Source organism: Microtus oregoni, unplaced genomic scaffold (genome assembly GCF_018167655.1).
Source record: "Microtus oregoni isolate MIOR12 unplaced genomic scaffold, Mior012 000067F_001, whole genome shotgun sequence".
In the NCBI taxonomy this organism is placed as follows: domain Eukaryota; kingdom Metazoa; phylum Chordata; class Mammalia; order Rodentia; family Cricetidae; genus Microtus; species Microtus oregoni.
In genome coordinates this window covers 813,541-823,404 of record NW_024543954.1, presented here as the reverse complement: position 1 = coordinate 823,404, position 9,864 = coordinate 813,541, and the positions used below count along the sequence as shown (strand labels likewise).

The 9,864-nt window shown below is 48.6% G+C and overlaps 1 protein-coding gene across 5 annotated transcripts in view; it reads left to right on the top strand.

Annotated features, from left to right (window-relative positions):
* Positions 1–474: 474 nt before the first annotated feature.
* The window catches only part of LOC121440268 (host cell factor 1), a 33,288-nt gene continuing 23,898 nt past the window's right edge, over positions 475–9,864 (top strand). For all 5 annotated transcript variants that reach the window (XM_041641029.1, XM_041641028.1, XM_041641027.1 and 2 more), the window contains exon 1: positions 475–1,619. In XM_041641029.1, the coding sequence (XP_041496963.1) occupies positions 1,427–1,619 (193 nt within the window). In that variant the 5' untranslated portion in view covers positions 475–1,426. The remainder of the gene's footprint in view (positions 1,620–9,864) is intronic.

Genomic DNA, 9,864 nt, shown 5'->3' with positions numbered 1-9,864 from the left:
GGGGTTGTGTCCCTTCAGCGACCCGGGAGACTGTTCGGGGGGGGGGGGTCAAGCCAGCCTAGGGGGAGTTACATCTTCATCCGGGCATTCCCAGATGCTGTGGCCATCTTTGTTTTGTGCTGAAAGTCGTTATTGACGCCTGCAGAGGACCCAGTGTGGGGAAGTGGCAAGATGGCGGCTCCCAGGGAGGAGGCGTGGGTGGAGCGCTGGGGTGGGGGGGCACGCAGGGCGGGGCACTACTGCACCTGACCCGAGCTCAGCTCGTGCTCTAGCCTACTGCGCAGCAGCGCCTGCTCACCCGCAACCAGCACACTGCACTTTTAAGAAGCTTGAATATTTTATGAGCCTTGGGTCCTTTAAGACGCCTAAGCACAGAGGCGAGGACGTGTGAGTGCAAGGGAGCGATGACGTCTCCTGACTCCGCCCCCTCGCCCGACCGCCGCCATGTTTAGTTGTTACTTCTTCACACAAGATGGCGGCTCCCAGGGAGGAGGCATGAGCGCCCTGCCGTTACCGCTGCTTCTGCCGTACAGTTGTCACTTCGGGGCCTAACTCGTGCTCTTTCGAGCGGCTCCTGTGGGAAGGAGTCATAAGAAGGGAAGCAAGGATTGGACGCTACCTTGTGTTTGGTTTGCTGTGAAAGAACTGTCTAGGAAGAAGAGAATAGGGGGAAGGGGAAGCTAGTCTCAAGATGGCGGCTCCCAGGGCGGCAGGCATAGCCTGAACAGCAGAGGCGGACTCAAGGGAGAGGTGCGAAACCTCAGGAGCCGTACGGCGACGCGGGGTCCCCGAGACTTCGAGCCGCTTCTTCCAGCTTCTGACGCTCCTTTTTTAGGAACGTTGGGGTTGTTCTGAGATTGGCAGCTCTACTAAGTGCTGGGCGGGGAAGCAAGACGGTCTCAAGATGGCGGCTTCCACAATTGTGGTCTGACTACTGGCGGGGTTGAGACAACCGCGGCATTTGTGGCTCTTTTCCACCCGCCCCGGAAGCCAGCCAGTGCTGGGGCCTGGGGGGTGTGGGAACCGGGCCGGGGCTCCGCCATTTCCGGCGGGGGAGGGCTACGACTGAGGAAGGGAGGAGAGAGAGGCGTCTCAAGATGGCGGCTCCCAGAGCATCCTGCCCGAGCTTCTAAGTGGGAGCGCCCGGGCAAATAGTTAGAGCGGCGGCGCTCAGTGGCCTCCCGCTTTTCGGGAGTAGATGCTCTACCGTTTCGAGAAGCTTTAAAGGAGGCGAGCCGAGTGAGAAGGGGGGGAAGAGCCAAAGGGAAGGAGGATAGTTAAGATGGCGGCCTCCATGGAGTCGTCTACCGCCGTGTAAGGAGCCGCTTCTCCGTGAGAGCTGCCTTAGAGGAAAGGGGGTGTGTGAAGAATTAAGGGTCTCCCTCCCGATCAGTGACTTCTTCCCACTGCATCCTTAACCTGAACTATGGCTTCGGCTGTGTCCCCTGCCAACTTGCCGGCGGTGCTTCTGCAGCCCCGCTGGAAGCGAGTGGTGGGTTGGTCGGGTCCAGTGCCCCGACCCCGCCACGGCCACCGTGCCGTGGCCATCAAGGAGCTCATAGTGGTGTTTGGCGGCGGCAATGAAGGGATAGTGGACGAACTGCACGTGTACAACACTGGTGAGTGTAAGCCCGCTGGGTTCCCAAAGCCCTCCACCGCTCACTCTTCCTCACTCTTCACAGTCTTCTCCCGTCCTTCCATCTCGCTCTCACACTGCCCTGCTGTGCTTCCCTCCTCTCTTTGCTCTGCTTGCCATCTCCGCTTCTCCCTGCTTATTCAACCCCCGTTCTACACCCCCGGACTCTCCTGTGTTTAAAGGTTGCGTTTGGTACTTAGAGAAACCCTCTAGTCTGACTGGTGAGGGGGAGGGGATGTCGCCGCCGATGGTGACTTCAGACGTACACCGTTACCCGGCTGGCTGGGGCTGGCGCGGCAGCGGATGTGTTCTTTTGGCGCAGGCGGAATCCTCCCCCCCCCTCCTGCGCTCGTCCTCATCTCCAGCGTCCTTGCTCGTTCGTGAGAAAATAGGATTTCTGTTATCACAGATCCATTCTGTACACCCAGAAAAATAGGGGAGCACTCTTAAGGAGCAGGCTTTTAACAGCCTAATGCGACCCTCGTGTCAAGTGCCGATGGCACGATGGCTATGCTGCCCACACACACAGTTGGGGGTGTTTACTTGTACAAGTTGGGGGTTGTTTTTTTTTTTTCAAATTGTTTCTTAATGTGATGCCTTAACAGCTGAGATTCTCCCCCACCCTCCCCGCCATAGCAGACCGGAGAGCTGTGAGATTGAAGGGGTTAACCAGTCCCTTCTAATGCCTTCCTCCCCAAACCCTTGCTAATTGGGAGGAGCCTCTCTGTCTACAGGTATGATCTGTAGGCTGCTCTCTGTCCCCCTCCCTTTTGGGAGCCACATGTTCCTTGCTTGGTTCCCTTGCTCTGCCTCTAGGGTAGTAACCTTTCTCGCATCCTTCCCCTGTGATATCACTTTCTGCACATCTAGTACAGGGGATTGACCTGAGTTGCGGTTGACTGCCCAAAGGCCTCCAAGACCTTTGCCTTGCCCTAAGGGAGAGTGCTGGGGCTTGCAAAGACTGGAAATACGTGCGATTGTGTCCAGGTGAGAACCTGGAATACTAGTGTAGCCAGACAATGTCGGCCTCCTTGCTTGTGGTAGACTGGAAACTTCCCTCTATTGCAGGAGGTGTAGCCTGCAGTGTTCCCTCGCTTGTCAGCTCCTTAGCCTCTTACATATGCTTTCATCCTTTCTGGGCCCCTGCTGTCCCTGGCACCTTCTCTTGATAAGAAGGCAGGACCAAGTGTGCAGCGAGGCCATCCTATTCTCTCACACACACACAACACACACGTCTCCTTGGTCTAGTAAGGTAGGAAGCAGACAGGAGATTATGGTCTGGGGTAGTTCATGGAGTGAGGGTTGGAGCCAGAACCTTCTGGCAGCTCCCCAGCACTTCTCCCTTCAGAGTTGATGGGTGGGTTGTTCATGACCCTCCAAACTCCTTGTCTCTCTGCACCGGTTGCCTCTGAGGAGCAGGGCTTTTCTCGGGGCCCCGCAGAAAGGGGGGGTGGGTTGGTGATGCTTGTGCCAGCCCAGACAGCTGTGGCAAGAATTAGCCCAGAAAGGTAAGGGCAGGGGTGCAACTTGTGGAGTGGTAGAGATGTTTATAGAGGTGCCCTCCATGGGGACAGCAACACTTTCTCCCTTCCCTGGAACACCTTTCTTCTACTAAAGCCTGGATGGAGCAGACTTTCTGGCAGGGAAATACAATTTTAGAAAGTAGGGCAGGGGCCTAATTACAGTCAGCTCCAAAGTCCATTGCAGGCCTCTGTCTTGGTTTTCTGGAATCTTTACATACTCATTAGTTTATTGAAACCAATTGACTACTTTGGTATTAATTTATTACTAATTTATTTCGCAAAGAGGTTGTGTGTTAGGAGGTAACCAGCCTTCTAAAAGTCGGCTCACAGCAAAAGCCTGGAATCTTCCAAAAGTAATAGTTTTCAAATTGTCCTGATCATTTTTGGGTGACTTGAGAAAGCAACTAGCCAACCCTGCTACTCTGTTCTTCACCTTAAAAGATGTACCCCTTGTTTTGATGAGCTTGGGATGTGTCTTGTATTTGACAGGCTTCAAGTTCTAACAGTCTGCCCTGGCCACCCATCCTTCTCAACAGCTGCCTCTTCTGCTTAGCGGGGTTTTGTTTCCAAAGAGGCCTGAATTCATAATCTGTTCATCCCTTTGCTTTTGTGGAATTGGTCTTTACCCCTTTATAGAGTGGGCTGGTCTAGAAACATTCCACTTTGAGAAGAGAAAAATGATCCGTGGTGTATGTGCACTTGACTGTCTTGGTCAACTCTTCAGTTTGTAGGGGATGGAGTATAATTCACCCAGGGATTACCCAGTGGAATAACTGGATTTGTGTGTGCTAGAGACTGCTTGCTAGAGAGTGCATGCATACATGGCTTTGCCCCTTTAGTGGCAATCACCACGGGCTTAGAGACCCTATACTGTCTTTTGGTAGATCTTATAGTTGCAATTGTCCATGGAGGAATTTTATTTCCATGAGGCAATTCAGATTACTCAAGAGGCCTTAAGATCAAGGATCCAGAGTCTGGGGTAGACTGTGTTGTGTTGAAGCTGGATGTGTGTGGTTATTCCCTCTCCCAGTCTGGGTTTTTTTTTTTTTTTTCCTTTGGTTTTTCGAGACAGGGTTTCTCTGTGGTTTTGGAGCCTGTCCTGGAACTCGCTCTTGTAGACCAGGCTGGTCTCGAACTCACAGAGATCCGCCTGCCTCTGCCTCCCAAGTGCTGGGATTAAAGGCGTGCGCCACCAACGCCCGGCCCAGTCTGGGTTTTTGTTTGTTTGTTTTTTGCCTCAGTGGATGTTGGATGTCATCAACTCCCCACCCCTCCCCCGGGGCTGGGGTGTGGAACAGAGCCTTAAGCAAGTGCTGTGCCACTGAGCCACATCTACAGTCCTACCATAGACTCTTGAGGTTTGGGGGGGGATCTAAATCTAAAGGGACTTCGTACATGTAAGGAAACTGGAGCCCAAGAGGGGGAAATGACAAGTCCAGGGGCACTGCACTAGCTAGTGGTAGAAGTGAACCTTTATGAGGACTGCTGTACTACTTGTTTCTTTGTGTGTATGTATGTTGTTCAGGACAGGGTTTCTCTGTGTAACTAACTGCTCTAGTTGTACTAGAACTTGATCTGTAGACCAGACTGTCTTTGTACTCACAGAGATCCAGCTGCCTCTGCCTCCTGAGTGCTGGAATTGAAGGCTTGTGTCACCACTTGAAACCACCATTTTAGAAACATCCTTTTTCCTTTTCCCTGTACCTAAATTTCACTAAGTTAGATGGGAATCATTTTTGTTCCCCCATCTATTTCAGGCCCTCCTTACTTTTTAGCTGGCTCACTTCCTTATTGGCCTGTTAGTTTTGTTGATTAGGAAATAGCCTGTTTACTTTTCAAAGCTCTGGCTTAAATGTTTTTTACCCAGAGAAACCTTTAGTTATGTCCTTCATCATTCTTCCTCTGCTCCCAAGGGTTGGGCATGGTCCCAAGCTCTTCCTGGGTTTCTTCCCATCACTGGAGGGATGCACAGCCTACCTACTGGATGGGAAATAGGAGGCTGGGGCTCCTCTGTGCCTTCCAGCATGGGGCCTGCCATTGAAGTGATTGTTTTGGTGTAACCAGGTAAACTGAAAGGAAGTTATTTCCTTGAACACCAATGTGTTCTCTGCTGTATGGGTATCAGTCTAGGTGGTGATAGGGAAGCAGAAGTTATAAATGGAGTAGGGCTGAAGAAAGGGAAGGTAAAAGTATCTTAGTCAGGAGTATGCAAACAGGTGGCCTCCTTTCCTCAAATTTCCCTCTTTGGTGAGGGTTAGGCTTGAGGGCCAGGGGCATGCCAGGGCATATCAAGAATGAGGGACCCAGGGATTAAGTTACATGATACCCCACTGTGTGTTTGAGGGTAAAAGGAGAGCAGCTGTTGTATTTGTAAGATGGAGAGAAGAATTCACATACTTGAACACTAAAACCGGGATTCATAGAAGAGATGAGAGGTGGTGTTAATCTTCATACCAGGAACTTTACTCCCTGACAAACTACTGATGGAGGTTAGGAATGGCTTCTGCCTTGCCAGAAGAAATATTATAGAACCAGATTAGTACCTCTTAGGTCTCATAGGAGAAACTGGTGATCTCGGAGGCCAGGGACATCTTAGCTAACATCTGCCTGACCAATCTGGGTCAGTGAATCAGCATGATGGGAAAAGCTGTAGGCCAATCCCATTTGCCATTTATCTTTCACCCAATCCTTGCCTCATGACTCACTACCTGTATGCCTTTAATACAAGGGTTCTTAGCTAAGTGAGGGGCTACCCATACATGAGACAGATGCTGAATCAAGTTCATGTCCCTGTTGGGTTTTACACTGACTTCAATTGAGTTTCCTTTCCTGGGCTCTGGAGTCTTTTGTTTGTGTTTTTGTTTTGAGACAAGGTCTTTTATAGCACAGGCTAACCCAGAACTGATCCTCCTGTTTCCATCTTTGAAGTACTGGGATTACAGGCATGCTCTGGACTCTTATTGACTGAGAGCTGGATTGGGGCTTCCTCAGAGGTTCCTGTTGGCTTTACCTTTGTAACTTGAAGGAAAAACTCCTTCCACAGATTAAGACCACCTCCCCCAACTTGTATAAGGTTGATTTGCCTCAGTACTGAAAACCCCTACATTTCTTGGTTCATGTTTGCACTGGGAATGAGAAAAGAGGTCAAGAACCAGCACTTGGGTGTGTGGGCACATGAATGCATGTACACAAGCGGTTCATTGCTCCAGCAGGAAAATGCCTGAGAGGATGGGGACTAAGCAGCCTATTTCAGTGACTCAGCTAAACTTTTGAGGAGTCTAATAGCTGTGCTGTGTGCACCTAGGAAGATTCTCCTCCCTAAGACAAGGTGCAGTTGTTGCTTATAGAGCCTTTGGAGTTGTGAACATGGGAATTTATAAATGGGGGGAGCGAGGGAGCGTTTCCCAAATGCATCTGAATGGGGGGCACAAAACAAGCATTTCTCCTCTTTTTCTCAGTACGTTGGTCTCCAAATCAAACATCCATTTCTTAATTTCCAGAAGTATACCCACCTCCCTGTGTGGACAGTATGGCCGAGAAGCAGATAAAAAACCTAGACTAGTCCACAAATGTCTGTGTCACCTCCTCCAAAACATAACCTGACCTCCCATTAGCTCCCAGGAGAGGGTCTGGTCTTGACTTTGAAACTCTTCCCCACTGCAGCTTCAACCTCCCTACCCTGGAGTCAGGACTTGAAATCCTTCCTACAGCCCTCTCAGATCTTACCTGACTGACTTGTGTAGGGATAAGTCCCGCCCCTTATGGGGCGTGTTCGCCTCGGGCTAATGTCTGCCTATAAATTTGGCGAGCAAGCTCCGAGCTCTCTCTCGCTTCTGCTTTCCTGGTCTCCGCGGGAACGGTGGTTCTGTAAGTCTATTTCTACATTAAAGCTATATATATATATATATATATATATATATATATATATATATTTACACTCTGTCTGCATTCGTTTACGCCGCTACATTTTGGCGTCCAACGTCGGGCTATTTTGCCCCCGACTCAAGCGGGTAGCCCGCTAGCTAACACAGCACCCTCCCGGGTGCTGTTTTTCAGTTCGTGACTCCGGCCCCAGTGCCGAGTCCGAGACACACTCGGCGACACAGGCCCATTCTGCCTGCCTTGGCTAAGTTTTGCAGCGGAACCCCACTGCCTGAATTAGCAGAAGCTCAAGTACTTGCGGTTTTGCAACAAAAGCTGCCACAGTGTCAGATTTGGTCTGTTACAAAGTGACTTGGCCGGTTGTGGTGGCCCACGCCGGTAGGATTTGCTGAAGGAGGCAGAGGCAGGAGGATCACAAGTTTGAGGCCGGCCAGGCAGTGGTAGAGCACGCCTTTAATCCCAGCACTTGGGAAGCAGAGGCAGGCAGATCTCTGTGAGTTTGAGGCCTGCCAGGCCTTGGTAGTGCACGCCTTCAATCCCAGCACTTGGGAGGCAGAGACAGGCGGATCTCTGTGAGTTCAAGGCCAGCCTGGTCTACGAGAGCTAGTTCTAGGACAGGCTCCAAAAACACAGAGACCACCACTGGCAGGAACCGATCATTGCAGGTAAAAAAATTTTCTTTTATAAATAAAATGTCTGAACACATTACTGTTCAAGAATTTAATGATTTTTTTAATTGTACCATGTGGGAGATTTTACAAGAGGTGTCTATCACCCCACATATATGGATCCTTCTGGGATTCGTAGTTTTCATTGGCACCAAATGGTTTGATAATAGAAATATGATAAAGTCTTTATGAGACGAATCCAGGATTCTTAAGGTAGAGATTGAACGCTTAAAAACAATTGAGAATGACAACAATCTTCTCAAGAATCAGTTTGAAGTTCTCCAGGCTGATAACAATCTTCTCAAGAATCAGGTTGAAGTTCTTCAGGCTAATGTTAAGGAGAAATTCATTAGTATGGAAGAGGGAACAGCTGATCTGGACCATAAGATTCAGTCCCTTTCTGTTGGAAATGAAACATTAACTGAGAGAATCAAAACTGCTGAATGTGACAATCGGATTTTGTCTAAAGCTTATGACAGATTGACGGAAAGATTGTCAATACAAGAAGGCACGGTTTATGCCATAAAAATTATGTCCAAAGATGAGATGTTATCTCTAACGGACAAACTTCATACATTAGAATCCTCAATGAAGGCTTTGGAACATAATTCTGGACAGGAGATTCAGACATTGCAGAAGGCAATGGTGAATAGAATTGAAAAGATTGAGGAATTTCTAAATTCTGATGAAGAAGAGCAAAGGGTAGAAAGGCAAATTTTAACTACATCTGTGGGTAAGTCTCTCCGGGACAATTTCCACAAAGCTCTACCTACAGCTCTACCTGCCTTTCCAGTAATAACAACAGAGAAGGTGATTGGTTCCAAAAACCCTAGGGTCATCAAGGAGGATACATGGGAGCCTGTCCGTATGAATGATCTCAAGGAAATAAAACAGGCTGTCATGACTTTTGGGATGCAAGCCTCTTTTGTTAAAGAGATGCTAAAATCTTGGGCCACGACAAGCAGAGCAACCCCCTCGGACTGGCTCCAGCTGAGCTCTGTGGTACTCGAGAGTGGACCGCAATTGAAATGGAAATGCTTATTCAGGCAAGAGGCTAGACTCTTAGAACAGCAGGAAAAAGCGAAGGGAATTGACATTTCCCTAGATCAAATTCTAGGTGAAGGGCCCTTTTCCGATCCTCAGGAACAAGCTAATTTGGATGAAAACACACTCTCCATGTGTACTACAGCAGCCTTAAGGGCTTGGGACAGGGTACAAGACCCAGGACAGAGAATGGAATCATTTGTCAGAGTTAAACAGGGTCAGAGAGAACCCTTTAGTGACTTTTTACAAAGACTAACTAAAGATGTACAAATAGGGATATCTGACCCAGAAGCAAGACGTATAATGATTGAGTCTTTGGCTTATGAAAATGCAAATGTGGAATGCAAAAGGATTTTGGGTCCTTTAAAGCTCAGATCAGCGCCGTTGGAAGAATGGGTCTTGCATACACTCAATGTTGATACATTTGATTATGGAACTGAAGCATGGGTAGAAGAAGCAATTTCCAATGGTAAAAGGAGACACCAGAATACCAAATGTTTTAATTGTGGAAAAATGGGTCATATGAAAAGGAATTGTAGACAACGGATTTTCAGAAATAATAATAATAATAATAATAATGCGTCTTTCAGAAATAATAATAATAATGCATCTTCTAGAAATAACAGAAATAGGAGGACTCAGCCTTCAGGTTTATGTAGAAGATGTGGAAAGGGCAGACATTGGACGAATGAATGCAGGTCTACAAGAGATAGACAAGGCAACCTGATACAGTCGGGAAACGTGAGAGGGGGGGCCTCACAGGCCCCCATGGCAAACATGGTTCAGTCATATCCAGTTTCTGCAGAGAACGTGCCTCATCAGGTCAATTAGGAAGCCCCATGCCTACTGTTACAAGCAATAATGATCAGAAAGATAAGTTACGTGTGTTTTGGCAAACTTCTATAAATGATCAAAGACCTAAACTGAGAGTGTGTGTAAATGGCATTTTTATTACTGGCCTGCTGGACACAGGTGCTGATGTAAGTATCATTACCCCAGAATCTTGGCATCCGTGTTGGCCTCTTCAAAATGTAAATGTTCAGCTCCTGGGAATTGGAACCCTATCTCGAGTAAGGCAGAGCACGAGATGGGTTGAATGTATAGGGCCAGA